Raw genomic sequence first — 16,430 nt, 5'->3', positions numbered from 1 at the left:
CACATGTTGGGAACGATTACTAACTCTTCTTACATTAGATAATCTTGTTAGTATCACCACAGGACTCCTCTATGTCTTGCTACACCTGGTCGGTTGGGTGGAATATGTTTGATGTTATTTTATGTGCTTTTTCTTCTCCAGCCAGGAACGTTTGGAAAGGTCGGTCACCCATTTCCTTCCTTTCAAGGTATGTTGGTTCTTTATTTATTTGGGTGGAGTTGAAAGTAACCCAATTAATGTAGGACAGTTTAGTCCTCTTGGTTCTGTTACATTGCTTTTTCCCAGATGTGTTATTAATCTTGTAGACTTGAGTTCACTCCTTCCTTTTCCTTTGAATTATGTGGAAAGACCAGTTGGGATAAGGGGACAACACAATTTCTCATCCCTGGATTGAGGTACAATTTCCAAACCATATTTTGCGCTTGCTCGTTAATATCTTAATCTAAACAGGAAGCCTGTCCGACCACAGTGCAGCTGTACGGAATCGTATGGTCGGAATCTATTCTCGCTAAGAACAAAGTTGAACGTGGCCTGCGCAGTTTCTGCGCAAATATGAACCCGCGAAAGAGCCGTCCGTCAATCACTTCCGGGGTCAACAAAGCTTTCACCAGAAAGGTTATCTAACTAACTTGTACAATGAAGAAGATCACATGAAATATTCTCATCACATTGGTAAGACTTTGTTTTCAGAGAGACTAGCTAGCTATATTCCGTAGGGAATGCAGCCAGGACTAAGCAATGTTACGATAGCTGCTTGCTGTCATGTGAAAGGGCATAGTGTTGTGTAACTGGACTGACTGAGCTGCCATGCTATGGTTTTCTCTGTATTAAAAACGCTGTGGTTGCAACAGTCTGTTATCATGCTAGTTACATCAGACATCAGACATGTTGAGATGCCGGGTGACAAGAAAGAGACCGAGGGTGTTGTAATCGATTTTTGTATCAATGAACTAGATTACGTGACTGTCAATCTGGTTTAGACCACCTACAACTGGCCATCACAACAGCACCAACCAACACCACATTTCTCTTCCTCTCTTGCAATAGGTTTCCTCTATAAAGTTACGGTGAGGTGTCATCCTATCGCAATGAGCGTCCCATGTCTACTGTCCAGGGCTGCTCGAAGCTTCACATTGCTGGGGGCGTCCGGTGTGCTGCTACACCGGTTCCGTGTATTGTGCCCTTGTTCGATCACAAGGTGAGTTGAGTTCCATCTCGAATATGTCGAGTATTGTTGCGGTCAGGTGGCCGTTCACCACTGTCATTGTTGTGGGTTAGGAGAGAGCAGTGACTGATTGTGCAGCTACTACACTTTTGCCACTTCTTTTCCAACACCAGAGCCTCCATACACCCAGAACTACTCGCCTGTTTTTAGATTATGATTTACTTAAAGTTTGTTGGACCCAGCTGACAATAGGTAAAAGTCAATTTGCCGTTTGTGTTTTGACATCTGCACACAGGTAACACTGCAGTGTCTTTTATAGGGGCCATTGATGTTATAGCCTTATGTAACCTTTGAGGTGATCAGCTTGACTACATTATTTTCTGCTAGATGGACATGTTTAAATAAAGTAGGCATTTTTGTTGCCTTTTCAGGAAAATGTCATCCAGAAGACAAATGGACCATCTAGAGAGGACAGCCAGCAACTACAGACAAGATGTGAGTGACCGCCCAGCTGTGTTCGTACTATAGCAGCAAAACTGTGGCTTATGCAATTCAAAGCTGAAAACTGTTTTGGGCTACATTCTGTTTTATTACGAGACTGTCAATTGCTGAGACAGTTTTCCTTGTCTTTATGCTATAGGTTAGTAGTGTACAGAGTCTTAACTATTGCCACAGTTTACAATTGTTCATACTCATGATCGACAGGTTATTACATTTCTAAAGTTTGTGTATCTGTCTGTGTCAAGGGTGTATATCCGGCGCAGGTATGTGGCATCATGGACGAGTCTGAGACAGTGAAACGCCTCCGGCTAGCTGTCCATCCAGACTTCACTTTCAGAGCTGGCCAGTGGTGAGTAGTACAGTACTGTCGTTTTGTTTGGCTACATTCATAGCTCATTGTAAGGATTCTGAATACAGCATAATACCAATGGCTTTGGGGAGAGGCTGCTTCACCTATCCAATCCTTTCTGATCTGCACAAGCGCAAAGTTGTAGGTATGGGTAGATACTAGGGTTGTAAAGGTATTCGTACTGAACCGTTCGGTCATGGAGACCTCGGTTCGACCGCACTGTGAACCCGAATGAATAAATATAAACATTAGGGCTTGGCTATGCCGACTCGTGAATAAATCAGAGCTGAAAAAAGATTGTAGGCTATTCCGTTAATTAAAACAACTACAGCCTATGCACACGTTGTAATGAAAATGTACAATCTTAACTGGCGGATTTCAAACTATCCTTTTGTGAGGCACAGCCGGGAACTCTGTAGATGGTGAGATCAATAAACCAGAATGGGAGGATCTTCCATCGTTTACATCTCCAGTTTCGGGAACATTTTGGCTTCACAGTTGATTACATCGGCGATTTGACACAGTTGTGAATAAAACGTTTATAGTATGTTCTCCACTGCTCAATGAGAAAAGCCTATGTGGCCAATCACAAGTCATCAAAGTGCCACTACAGTCAAAAGAGCCTCTGTGTTTGGCAAAGCAAGTTGGGAGATTATCTAATCAAGGGAATTTAAATGATCGAGTTAAAAGAGAAGTATATGCTACAACGAACGAGAGCCAACGGGTAGGCTGCTATTTAATCATTTGAATGGAGGTGTTGTTATTTGTAACTGTAGGACAGGAAGAAAGCAAATGCAGACCCAACTAGCTTCTCTCTACAGACACCGGTTATGATTTTAATTGAAATAATAATAATAACTGTACTTTCGTCAATGAATCCTCCATTTGCTGCAATTACAGCCTTGCAGACCTTTGGTATTCTAGTTGTCAATTTGTTGAGGTAATCTGAAGAGATTTCACCCCATGCTTCCTGAAGCACCTCCCACAAGTTGGATTGGCTTGATGGGCACTTCTTACGTACCATACGGTCAAGCTACTCCCACAACAGCTCAATAGGGTTGAGATCCGGTGACTGTGCTGGCCACTCCATTATAGACAGAATACCAGCTGACTTCTTTTTTTCCCTAAATAGTTATTGCATAGTTTGGAGCTGTGCTTTGGTTCATTGTCCTGTTGTAGGAGGAAATTGGCTCCGATTATGTACCGTCCACAGTGTATGGCATGGCATGGCAAAATAGAGTGATAGCTTTCCTTCTTCGAGATCCCTTTTACCCTGTACAAATCTCCCACTTTACCACCACCAAAGCACCCCCAGACCATCACATTGCCTACACCATACTTGACTGATGGCGTCAAGCACTCCTCCAGCATCTTTTACTTTTTTCTGCATCTCACGAATGTTCTTTGTGATCCGAACACCTCAATCTTAGATTCCTCTGTCCAGTGTCTGTGTTCTTTTGCCCATCTTAATCTTTTATTTTTCTTGGCCAGTCTGAGATATGGATTTTTCTTTGCAACTCTGCGTAGAAGGCCAAAGAGAATTTCATTTTTTGTCCATTTAAAATAACACCAAATTGCTATGTATGTATTATACACACACTAGGTGACTGATGGGGGTGCGCTGTGTTGAAGCCACCTTGCCTCCATCTTCCCCCACCGTTGTAAAAAATGTTTTGGAAACTACAGAAATATATTTATTAATGTCTACATTTACTTCTTTGCCACGTGTATTACAGAGACCTTTAATGCATACTTTTACATTATGTTACCTGAACATAAAAATGAAAAAAAGATATACACTGAACAAAAATATAAATGCAATATGCAACAATTTCAAAGATTTTACTGAGTTACTGTATAATCAGTAAAAGGAACAGTAAATCAAATCAAAGTGTATTTGTCACGTGTGCCGAATACAACAGTGAAATGCTTACTTACAGGCTCTAACCAATAGTGCAACAAAGGGTATTAGGTGAACAATAGGTAAGTAAAGAAATAAAACAACAGTAAAATAACAGTAGCGAGGCTATAAAAGTAGCGAGGCTACATACATACACCGGTTAGTCAGGCTGATTGAGGTAGTATGTACATGTAGATATGGTTTAAGTGACTATGCATATATGATGAACAGAGAGTAGCAGTAGTGTAAAAGAGGGGCTGGTGGGTGGGACACAATGCAGATTGTCCGGGTAGCCATTTGATTACCTGTTCAGGAGTCTTATGGCTTGGTGGTTAAAAACTGTTGAGAAGCCTTTTTGTCCTAGACTTGGCACTCCGGTACCACTTGCCATGCGGTAGTAGAGAGAACAGTCTATGACTGGGGTGGCTGGGGTCTTTGACAATTTTTAGGCCCTTCCTCTGACACCGCCTGGTGTAGAGATCCTGGATGGCCGGCAGCTTAGCCCCAGTGATGTACTGGGCCGTACGCACTACCCTCTGTAGTGCCTTGCGGTCGGAGGCCGAGCAATTGCCGTTCCAGGCAGTGATGCAACCAGTGCTCTCGATGTTGCAGCTGTAGAACCTTTTGAGAATCTCAGGACCCATGCCAAATAATTTTAGTTCCTTGAGGGGGAAAAGGCTTTGTCGTGCCCTCTTCATGACTGTCTTGGTGTGTTTGGACCATTCTAGTTTGTTGTTGATGTGGACACCAAGGAACTTGAAGCTCTCAACCTGCTCCACTACAGCCCCGTCGATGAGAATGGTGGCGTGCTCAGTGCTCCTTTTCCTGTAGTCCACAATCATCTCCTTAGTCTTGGTTACGTTGAGGGATAGGTTGTTATTCTGGCACCACCCGGCCAGGTCTCTGACCTCCTCCCTATAGGCTGTCTCATTGTTGTCTGTAATCAGGCCTACCACTGTTGTGTCGTCTGCGAACTTAATGATGGTGTTGGAGTTGTGCCTGGCCATGCAGTTGTGGGTGAACAGGGAGTACAGGAGGGGACTGAGCACGAACCCATGGGGAGCTCCAGTGTTGAGGATCAGTGTGGCAGATGTGTTGCTACCTACCCTCACCAACTGGGGGCAGCCTGTGGAAGTCCAGGATCCAGTTGCAGAGGGAGGTGTTTAGTCCCAGCGTCCTTAGCTTAATGATGAGCACTATGGTGTTGGACGCTGAGCTGTAGTCAGTGAATAGCATTCTCACATAGGTGTTCCTTTTGTCCAGGTGGGAAAGGGCAGTGTCGAGTGCAATAGAGATTGTATCATCTGTGGATCTGTTAGGGTGTTATGCAAATTGGAGTGGGGTTTCTGGGATAATGGTGTTGATGTGAGCCATTACCAGCCTTTCAAAGCACTTCATGGCTGTGGACGTGAGTGCTACGGGTCTGTAGTCATTTAGGCAGGTTGCCTTTTTGTTCTTGGGCACAGGGACTATGGTGGTCTGCTTGAAACATGTTGGTATTACAGACTCAGGGACATGTTGAAAATGTCAGTGAAGACACATGCCAACAGAACACTAAAAGGAAATCCGTCAATGTAAATAACTTCATTAGGCTCTAATCTATGGATTTCACATGACTGGTAATCCAGATATGCATCTGTTGGTTACAGAGACCAAAAAAGGTAGGGGGCGTGGATCAGAAAACCAGTCAGTATCTGGTGTGACCACCATTGTCCTCATGCAGTGCGACACATCTCCTTCACATGGAGTTGATCAGGCTGTTGATTTTGGCCTCTTCAATGACTGTGCAAAGTTGCTGGATATTGGCAGGAACTGGAACACGCTGTCGTACACATCGATCCAGAGTATTCCAAACATGCTCAATGGGTGACATGTCTGGTATGCAGACAGTGGAAGAACTGCAACATTTTTAGCTTCCAGGAATTGTGTACAGATCCTTGAGACATGGGGCCGTGCATTATCATGCTGAAACGTGAGGTGATGGCGGCGGTGAATTGCGTGACAATGGGCCTCAGGATCTCGTCATGGTATCTCTGTGCGTTCAAATTGCCGTTGATGAAATGCAATTGTGTTCATTGTCCGTAGCTTATACCAGCACATACCATAACCCCACCGCCACCATGGATCCCTCTGTCCAACAATAATGACATCAGCAAACCGCTCACCCACACAGCAGTTGAAACTGCAGTCAGCTCAAGACCCTGGTGAGGACGACGAGCAAACAGATGAGCTTCCCTTAGACACTCTTCAGTTGTGAAAACATAGGTTCATCAGCTGTCCAGGTGGCTGGTCTCAGACGATCTTACAGGTGAAGAAGCTGAATGTGGAGGTCCTGGGCTGGTGTGGGTACATGTGGGCTGCGGTTGTTTGACCGGTTGGACTGTTAGTGGAATTTTAAATTCCTGTATGTTTTGTAGCCAAAACCAAATTTGCACTCTTTCTAATTCATTAATGATTTGTAAGTTCATTAATTATGCATGAAGTAGATCGAGACCAGTCTTAAAAGCCAGGTAACATCGTTTAATTCAAGAGAGTACTGAAGCAAAATACAAAGAACCTTACATTTTAAAGAGACAACATAAAATTACATCATCAGTTTCCCACACCCTCTCCGATCCACACAATAGCGCAGTGTTTTCAGGTCCGGAGATGTCTTCTACTCCCCTCATAAACCAAACATTCCAATCTGTCTAAAAGATATCTTCTCCTCCACTAATGGAATATCAAGGACCATTCTTATCTGTCAGAAAAGATATATCATCCCTCTCCCTTAACTTCCAGCAAGGTACAGACAATTAATTCGTTTTACTTACATTTTCAGTAACAGCTTAACCAAGAACCCATACATTTCATACCATAACATAATAGTATTAAAATAAATGGTTCTTAAATAAATGTATACATAATTAATCATTTCAACTATAATTTCCTCTAACATGGACATACTGCCAAATCATCTAAAATTACATTGGAGGCGGCTCATGGTAGAGAAATTAACATTCAATTATCTGTCAACAGATCTGGTGGACATTCTAGAGCTGCCTTTTATTGTCTCCAGCACAAAGTGCACCTGTGTAATAATCATGCTGTTTCATCAGCTTCTTGATATGCCACACCTGTCAGGTGGCTGAGTTATTTTGGCAGAGGAGGAATGCTCACTAACAGGGATGTAAACAACATTTGAGAGAAGCTTTTTGTGCATGTGGAACATTTCCGGGATCTTTTATTTCAGCTCATGAAATATGGGACTAACACTTTACATGTTGCATTTTATATTTTTGTTCAGTGTAAAAACATTTTCCGTACAGTATAATTTGTAGAGATTACTAATGTTACTGTCCCCACTACAACAACCAAAAATACTTAAATGCATGTAATTTTGTCCTTGAAACATTTTAATTGAAATACTGTAGAATTCCATTCATTCCTATGGAGGACTGCTTCTACTGGGGAGTACCAATATGGTTGACCGGTGGCTTCAAAGCCTCTCAATTGCCCATACATAGCATCTGCAATCTAGGGTTTATATACATCATTGGTAGATACAGTATTGGGGGAGGGGATCGTCACATTTCACCAATAAACCACAACAGAGGTACAGTTATTTTATTTTTTATTTTTTTGCATAAAAGGACCACGGGCATAGAGCTTATGAAGTTTATTATTTGACATAGGCTGCTGTCAGTCATCACGCACAGTGAGCTCTTCTGTCCAGCTCTTGAACAATTATTTTATACGGCCTGTAATCCCTTTACCAGGCACAAGAGGGAAGTGTTGCACTGAAGCTCTGTGGTTATGTTTATGCTGTACAGATACATGTAGTGTGTACATTTACTCTCCCCTGCCACTCTTTCCCATGTCATTGTGGTAAATAAAATGTTTTCTCAATCACCCCCCTGGTTAAAATGCAGGTATATTCAGAAGTTGATAATTTTAAAAGACGAATAGAGATGGCGACAGCAGGAAGTATTTGAAACTTGCGAGGTTATTTTAGACCCACTAACAAGCATTAGTATTGTAGCTAAAAGCAAAGCACACATACATAAACACATTTAATTTATGTTATGGAAAAGTACATTCAGTTCTCTAACTGTAAATATCAATTAATCATGTTTATTTTTAAAGCCATCTTTACATCAGCAGATGTCAGTTCTTATACAGAACCCAGCCTAAACCCCCAAACATCTCCTTCAACTCTGAGGTCCATACTGCAGGTGGGCGTTTGTGTTGTGTATAAACAGTAGGGGTCCGTGAGTTGGACGTCGGCGTTCTGTAATGAATGTAAAAAGATGTAAATGCATTTGTTACACCACCTCCAGTCCATATGGATGATGTGCCTATTCTGACAGATGGTTAGGAGGAGTGGGAGAAACGTGTGTGTGTGTGTGTGTGTCTCAGTTCAGGTGTCGGAGGGAGATGGGGGGGGTAGATAGTATTTCCTGCTTCTTGACTTTCTTCTTCTTTTTTTTAACTTGTGGGATTTTTTCCCCCCAGCCATTTCCTTTTCTGTGGTGTGTGTGTGTGTACAGTGGGGCAAAAAAGTATTTAGTCAGCCACCAATTGTGCAAGTTCTCCCACTTAAAAAGATGAGAGAGGCCTGTAATTTTCTTCATAGGTACACTTCAACTATGAAAGACTAAATGAGAAAAAAAATCCAGAAAATCACATTGTAGGATTTTTAATGAAGTTATTTGCATATTAGGGTGGAAAATAAGTATTTGGTCACCTACAAACAAGCAAGATTTCTGGCTCTCTCAGACCTGTAACTTCTTCTTTTAGAGGCTCCTATTTCCTCCACTCGTTACCTGTATTAATGGCACCTGTTTGAACTTATCAGTATAAAAGACACTTGTCCACACGCTCAAACAGTCACACTCCAAACTCCACTATGGCCAAGACCAAAGAGCTGTCAAAGACACCAGAAACAAAATTGTAGACCTGCACCAGGCTGGGAAGACTGAATCTGCAATAGGCAAGCAGCTTGGTTTGAAGAAATCAACTCTGGGAGCAATTATTAGGAAATGGAAGACATACAAGACCACTGATTATCTCCCTTGATCTGGGGCTCCACGCAAGATCTCACCCCGTGGGGTCAAAATGATCACAAGAACGGTGAGCAAAAATCCCAGAACCACACGGGGTGACCTAGTGAATGACCTGCAGAGAGCTGGGACCAAAGTAACAAAGCCTACCATCAGTAACACACTACGCTGCCAGGGACTCAAATCCTGCAGTGCCAGACGTGTCCCCCTGCTTAAGCCAGTACATGTCCAGGCCCGTCTGAAGTTTGCTAGAGAGCATTTGGATGATCCAGAAGGAGATTGGGAGAATGTCATATGGCCAGATGAAACCAAAATATAACTTTTTGGTAAAAACTCAACTCGTTGTGTTTGTAGGACAAAGAATGCTGAGTTGCATCCAAAGAACACCTACCTACTGTGAAGCATGGGGGTGGAAACATCATGCTTTGGGGCTGTTTTTCTGCAAAGGGACCAGGACGACTGATCCGTGTAAAGGAAAGAATGAATGGGGCCATGTATCGTGAGATTTTGAGTGAAAACCTCCTTCCATCAGCAAGGGCATTGAAGATGAAACGTGGCTGGGTCTTTCAGCATGACAATGATCCCAAACACACCGCCCGGGCAACGAAGGAGTGGCTTCGCAAGAAGCATTTCAAGGTCCTGGAGTGGCCTCGCCAGTCTCCAGATCTCAACCCCATAGAAAATATTTGGAGGGAGTTGAAAGTCCATGTTACCCAGCAACAGCCCCAAAACATCACTGCTCTAGAGAAAATCTGCATGCAGGAATGGGCCAAAATACCAGCAGCAGTGTGTGAAAACCTTGAAGACTTACAGAAAATGTTTGACCTCTGTCATTGCCAACAAAGGGTATATAACAAAGTATTGAGAAACTTTTGTTATTGACCAAATACTTATTTTCCACCATAATTTGCAAATAAATTCATTAAAAATCCTACAATGTGATTTTCTGGATTTTTTTTCTCATTTTGTCTGTCATAGTTGAAGTGTACCTATGATGAAAATGACAGACTTCTCTCATCTTCTTAAGTGGGAGAACTTGCACAATTGGTGGCTGACTAAATACTTTCTTGCCCCACTGTGTGTGTATGTATGTATGTATGTATATATATATTGTGTGTGTGTGTGTGTGTGTGTATATATACACACAAACAGATGTCATCGACACGTTCTGTACATTTTAAGATTTAATTTGGATCAGTGCGAGACTATTGGACACTTGTTTTATTGATTACTGTCCGTTTGCGTGTGGGCTTTTTTCCCTGCTGCGTGTGTCTGTGTAGGGTGGACTTCTTCATCCCTGGTATGGAGAAGGTAGGAGGATTCTCTGTGTGTTCCAGTCCAGGTCTGCTGCAGAAAGAGGGTGTCATCGAGTTGGCTGTCAAATACACACAACATCCCCCTGCACACTGGATACACACCAAGGTGTGTGTGCATTGAAATTAAAATGTTCAGTTGTTGGTAGTGCCTCAATCAATCAATAGCTTTGTCAGTATTTCTGCTGGGCACTATATCTGTTAATTGCTCTGTCTCTCTCTGCTCTCTCTCTCCCCTCTCTCTCCCATTGTGTGTAACAGCGTCTGTTCAGACGTAGCTAAACCGACGCTGCACTGGAAGTAGTTTTTTTTTATCTCTGAAAGAGACATTTTCTCCACAATAGGGAGCAGAAAGCAGATCATTCTAGAATGTGGACACATCTCATACCTGAGCTATTTATCCGTACAAAATAATCACTCTCCTCCCTCTGCTCTCTCTCCCTCTGCTCTCTCCCCTCCCTCCCTCCCCCTCCCTCTGCTCTCTCCCCCTCCCCTCCCTCTGCTCTCTGCCCCCTCCCTCTGCTCTCTCCACCCCCTCCCCTCCCTCTGCTCTCTCCCTCTGCTCTCTCCCCCTCCCTCTGCTCTCTCCCCTGCTCCCTCTCCTCTGCTCTCTCCCCTCCCTCTCCCCTCTGCTCTCTCCCTCCCTCCCTCTGCTCCTCCCTCTGCTCTCTCCTCCTCTCTCCCCTCCCTCTGCTCTCTCTCTGCCTCCCTCCCTCTGCTCCTTCTCTGCTCCCCTCCCTCTGCTCCTCTCTCTCTCGCCCTCCCTCTGCTCCCTCCCTCTCTCCCTCTGCTCCTTCTCTGCTCTCTCCCCCTCTCTCTCCCCCTCTCCCTCCCCTCTCTGCTCTTTCCCCCCTCCCTCTGCTCTTGCTCCCGCCCCCTCTGCTCTCTCCCTCTGCTCTCTGCTCCTTCTCCCCTCTCTCCCCCTCTACTCTCTCCCCCTCCCTGCTCTCTCTCCCTCCCTCTGCTCTCTCCCCCTCCCTCTGCTCTCCCCCCCTCCCTCCCTCTGCTCTCTCCCCCTCCCTCTGCTCTCTCCCCTCCCTCTGCTCTCTCTCCCCTCTCTGCTCTCTCCCCCTCCCTCTGCTCTCTCCCTCCCTCCCTCTGCTCCTTCTCTGCTCTCCCTCTGCTCCTTCTCTGCTCTCCCTCTGCTCCTCTGCTCTCTCGCCCTCCCTCTGCTCCTGCTCCCTCCCTCCCTCTCTCCCTCTGCTCCTTCTCTGCTCTTCCTCTGCTCTCCCTCCCCCTCCTCTCTGCTCCCTCCCTCCCTCCCTCTCTCCCTCCGCTCCTTCTCTACTCTCTCCCCTCTCCCTCTGCTCCTTCTCTGCTCTCTCTCCCCCCTCCCTCTCTGCTCTTTCCCCCTCCCTCTGCTCTTGCTCCCGACCCTGCTCTCTCCCTCCCCGCTCTCTCCCTCTGCTCCTCCTCTCTCCCCCCTCTACTCTCTCCCTCCCTGCTCTCTCTCCCTCCCCCCTCCCTCTGCTCTCCCTAACTCCCTCCCTCTGCTCCTCTGCTCTCTCCCCCTCTGTCCCCCTCCCTCTGCTCTCTCCCCCGTCCCCCCTCCCTCTGCTCTCTCCCTCCCTCCCTCTGCTCCTTCTCTGCTCCTCTGCTCTCTGCTCTCGCCCTCTGCTCTCGCTTCTCCCTCCTGCTCCTTCTCTGCTCTCTCCCCTCCCTCTCTCTGCTCCTTCTCTGCTCTCTCTCCCTCTCTGCTCCTCCCCTTCTCTGCTCTTTCCCCCTGCTCCCCTCTGCTCTTGCTCCTGCCCCCCTTCTCTGCTCTCTCCCTCCCCTCTGCTGCTTCCTTCTCTCCCCCCTCTACTGCTCTCCCCCTCCCTCCCTCTGCTCCTTCTCTGCTCTCTCTCCCTCCCCCTAACTCCCTCCCTAACTCCCCTCCCTCTGCTCCTCTCCGCTCTCCCTCCCCTCTCTGCTCCTTCTCTGCTCTTCCCCCTCTACTCTCTCCCTCCCTCCCTCTGCTCCTTCTCTGCTCTCTCTCCCTCCCCTCCCTAACTCCCTCCCTCTGCTCCTCTGCTCTCTCCCCCCCGTCCCCCTCCTTCTTCTGCTCTCTCCCCATCCCCCTCCCTCTGCTCTCTCACTCCCTCCCTCTGCTCCTTCTCTGCTCTCCCTAACTCCCTCCCTCTGCTCCTCTGCTCTCTGTTTCTCTCTCCCCTCCCTCTGCTCTCTCCCTCCCTCCCTCTGCTCCTTCTCTGCTCTCCCTAACTCCCTCCCTCTGCTCCTCTGCTCACTCGCCCTCCCCCTCCCTCTGCTCTCGCCCTCCCTCCCTCTGCTTCTTCTCTGATCTCTCCCTCCCTCCCTCCCCTCTCTGCTCTTGCTCCCGCCCCCCTCTCTGCTCCTTCTCTCTCCCCCCTCCCTCTGCTCTCCCCCCTCTGCTCCCTCTGCTCCTTCTCTGCTATCTCTCCCTCCCTCTGCTCTGCTCTCCCCCCTCCTCTCTGCTCCTTCTTTCTCCTCCCTCTGCTCACTGCTCTCTCTTCCTTCCCTATCTCTTTCCTCTCTCTCTGCCCCCCCTCTCTTCCTCTTCCTCCTACAGTGCACCATGGACTCCCATGTAGCGATGCGTGTGGGTGGTAACTTTTTCTTTGACCCCCTGCCCTCTGACCCCTCTGTCGACCTGTTGTTGGTGGCTGGGGGCGTGGGCATTAACCCTCTATACTCCATCCTGCTCCATGCCGCTGACCTGCTACGACAGAACCCCACTAACGCAGGGAGGGGCTACCACATAGGCTCCACCCACCTCTGCTACAGTGCCAAGAACACACAGGAGCTGCTCTTCAAGGTGTGTGTGTGTGTGTGAGAGAGAGAGGACGTGTGTGTGTGTGTGGTTGCAAGTATTTGTACCAGGATGTATGGTCTTTTCTCATTTGGGCAAAAGTAACAAGTAGTTAAGAGCAGCATTAAAATACCAATAGCGAGACAATATACAGGGGTACCATTACACCCTTTCTCCTCCGTGATCCGGAAACCGATAAGTGGTTGAGGAGATTTCAATTCATTAGGAAGTCGAGCAGAAGTGTCCTCCCTTCCTCTATAGCCTCCTTTCATCGAGGATAGCAGCGTTCTCTGCGGAAGGGTTTTAAAATCTGCCAAACCCCCTTTGAATTAGCTTATTTGTTGGAGGAGAAAAGCACGTTTAAAAACAATGTTCTACTTACGGTTTTATCTATAATGTCTTGCACATTTGAACTTTTTGTTTGAATCATTTCACACGTTTTAATTTGGGATCCTGTTGATTAACTTTCACCGTTTTCAAAAGGAGGTGAGGGAGGACGGAGAAGAAGACGCAGGAGTTGAACAAATCTAATTGAGAAATGGCCTGTGTGTGTGTAGGAATGAGACCAATAATTGTTCTTCCCATCCCTGCTCTGCTCTCAGAAAAGCATCATAAATGTGTGTAAGGAATTCCCAGAGAAATTCTCCTGCGACTTCCACATCACCGCACAGACCGCAGACATCGACCAGGAACTCCAACCGTACATGAACCGTAAGTACCACAGAATGACCTTAACACAACCACAAATGTTTACTGATATAGTCTACAATGGGTCGGTGTACTTTGGCTTTCAAAATATCTATATTTTAACTGGATATGCTTCCATTGGTTGCAAAACGGATACATTCTCAATGAATTTAAATGGATGCTAGTCCCAGAATGGCAGTACTGGTATGAAAGTGTTTTTAGCTACTTTTTAATGTATGTTTTTCATGTTGTCTTTTTTTAATTTTTTAAACGGCACTTCTAATAAATGTTGAATTGATCTTCCCCAGGTGGGAGGCTGTCAGAGGGGGGGTTGCGTTGCCACGTCGACCCTAACACCACTCTGTGTTACCTGTGTGGCCCTCCACCCATGATAGAGAGTGTGGTCCAGACCCTACTCAGCCTAGGCCTCTCCCAGGAAAGGATACTATTTGAGAAGTGGTGGTAGTGTGTACTAGAGACAGACCTCTTCATCATCATCTCACCCCGGCCTAACTATCCCTGCTCTCTCCTCCCAGTGCCTAGGAGATCAGACCAAGCACCTGCCCACATTACCATGGCAACATCTGAAGGAGTATTGGACCATATTTGTCTGGAGCTGCACACATCATTTTATTTATGTTACTTCACCTGAACATACTAGGGCTGTGAAGGTCAGCCTGTGATTGTCATGTATAACTGATCGTTAATTAACAAACACATTTAGCATCTCCTGGCTTCCACTCATAGCCTACAAGCCCCTGATGCAGACCGTTGGAACCGTTTTTTTAATGGAATATCTACATAGGCGTATAGAGGCCCATTATCAGCAACCATCACTCCTGTGATCCAATGGCACGTTGTGTTAGCTAATCCAAGTTTATCAATTTAAAAGGCTAATTGATCATTAGAAAACCATTTTGCAATTATGTTAGCATAGCTGAAACCTGTTGTTCTGATTAAAGAAGCAGTAAAACTGGCCTTCTTTAGACTAGTTGAGTATCTGGAGCATTCGCATTTGTGGGTTCGATTACAGGCTCAAAATGGACAAACGAAGCCCTTTCTTCTGAAACTCAGTCTATTCTTGTTCTGAGAAATGAAGGCTATTCCATGTGAGAAATTGAGAAGAAACTGAAGATCTCGAACAACGCTGTGTACTACCTTCACAGAACAGCGCAAACTGGCTCTAAAAAGAATAGAAAGAGGAGTGGGAGGCCCCGGTGCACAACTGAGCAAGAGGACAAGTGCATTAGTGTCTAGTTTGAGAAACAGACTCCTCAACTGGCAGCTTCATTAAATAGTACCTGCAAAATACCAGTCTCAACGTCAACAGTGAAGAGGCGATGCTGTCCTTCTATGCAGAGTTAATCTGTCCAGGTTCTGTGTTCTTTTGCCCATCTTAATATTCTATTTTTATTGGCCAGTCTGAGATATGGCTTTTTCTTTGCAACTCTCTTAGAAGGCCAGCATCCTGGAGTCAATTCTTCACTGTTGATGTTGAGACTGGTGTTTTGCGGGTACTATTTAATGAAGCTGTCAGTTGAGGACTTGTGAGGAGTCTGTTTCACAAACTTGACACTAATGTACATGTCCTCTTGCTCAGTTGTGCACCGGGGCCTCCCACTCCTTCTATTCTGGTTAGAGACAGTTTGCACTGTTCTGTGAAGGGGGAGGCATGCGCTGTTTCTTGCCTTACTGCACACAAGCTTGGAATCATTCACAAGTGATAGGCTAAAATTGTCACCCATCAGACTATTCTCGATTTAATCTTGTCTTTACATAAACTAAATGTCATCCATGCACTTAAATAGCAAATGGAGGACACTTTTCCTGTGGTTCATTTTCATGCCAGCCAGGTAGGATATACTCCTGTTGTAAAGAGAAGCAATGTGCTTAATAGTATAAGTAAATATAGTAGGCCTATCCCATAGAAAGCTGATTGTTTGATGGCTTCTTAAAAAGAGGATCCAAACAAAAAAACTCAGCAATTGCAAAGCCTATAGAAATGTTGGGCAACATGAGCTCATGGGCTCTCATGAAGTGTGATTACATTTTCCAATACATTTGCATTGATGTCAGTGATTAGAGGGACAATAGAGCGCTAACCTAGTCATTAGCAAGTTTGGTAGACTAATGAGTATGAGCTTGGAGAAGCCTTGTTACCGTGACTAAACAGTCACATGGAATTTGACTGCGGTCATGACTCTTGACCACTGGGGTGGTGGTAATATGGTCACCATAACAGCCCAAGTCTCTACCAGGTACTAACTTGAACATCTGGCTTGACTCGGGTACAACTTGAATAAATGAACGCATCTTTACCATGAATATTCACTTGACTCAGGTGTTCATCAAATGCAATGAACATAAGTTGAACAAGGCTCATTGCACTAAGCCTGACTGATTTTGACCTCTGACCCGTGTGAAGTGCAGTATAAAATGTATATAAAAGTTTCTTGATGGTGCACATTGCCCAGTGGAGAAACGTTCAACTGTTTTCTGATTATGAAAATAAATCATTTTATTCAGTGGATATAGTTTGAGGAAATAATGTGTATGTGCAATTCTGTACAGTATAATTATTTGATATACATTTTTTCTACTGCAAGAAAAAAGATGAAGGGAATGTTTTTCAAACAAGACCGAGCCTAGTCTGGCTAACACCAGCTCTCAAAGTCTTTCTGACTGTAGTCACGTGGGTCCCGT

The 16,430-nt window shown here is 45.4% G+C and overlaps 1 protein-coding gene across 3 annotated transcripts; it reads left to right on the top strand.

The window, feature by feature from the left end:
• Window positions 1-531: 531 nt before the first annotated feature.
• Window positions 532-14,617, top strand: oxnad1 (oxidoreductase NAD-binding domain containing 1). Of its 3 annotated transcripts, none has more exons than XM_042295260.1 (8): window positions 532-672; window positions 1,048-1,198; window positions 1,576-1,660; window positions 1,912-2,015; window positions 10,238-10,379; window positions 12,801-13,046; window positions 13,643-13,751; window positions 14,036-14,617. In XM_042295260.1, exons 1-8 carry the CDS (start codon window positions 651-653, stop codon window positions 14,191-14,193), a joined length of 1,017 nt encoding a protein of 338 aa, XP_042151194.1. In that variant the 5' UTR covers window positions 532-650; the 3' UTR covers window positions 14,194-14,617. The 3 variants fall into 3 exon arrangements, with proteins under 3 accessions (XP_042151194.1, XP_042151195.1, XP_042151196.1); XM_042295261.1 differs by having other exon boundaries at window positions 1,597-1,660; window positions 14,036-14,614; XM_042295262.1 differs by lacking the exons at window positions 532-672; window positions 1,048-1,198 and adding an exon at window positions 1,349-1,417 and having other exon boundaries at window positions 1,597-1,660; window positions 14,036-14,616.
• The last annotated feature ends 1,813 nt before the right edge of the window (window positions 14,618-16,430 follow it).

This window comes from Oncorhynchus tshawytscha, linkage group LG13 (genome assembly GCF_018296145.1).
Source record: "Oncorhynchus tshawytscha isolate Ot180627B linkage group LG13, Otsh_v2.0, whole genome shotgun sequence".
Classification (NCBI taxonomy): Eukaryota; Metazoa; Chordata; class Actinopteri; order Salmoniformes; family Salmonidae; genus Oncorhynchus; species Oncorhynchus tshawytscha.
This window is presented reverse-complemented; position numbering and strand designations above follow the sequence as displayed.

What these genes read in the sequence shown, in the direction of transcription:
- oxnad1 (XM_042295260.1), top strand. Translation starts at nt 651, where the DNA reads ATGAAATATTCTCATCACATTG. An exon ending in CCAGCAACTACAGACAAGAT is followed by an intron (nt 1,661 to 1,911) that starts GTGAGTGACCGC and finishes GTCTGTGTCAAG; the next exon opens with GGTGTATATCCGGCGCAGGT. An exon ending in ACTTTCAGAGCTGGCCAGTG is followed by an intron (nt 2,016 to 10,237) that starts GTGAGTAGTACA and finishes GTGTCTGTGTAG; the next exon opens with GGTGGACTTCTTCATCCCTG.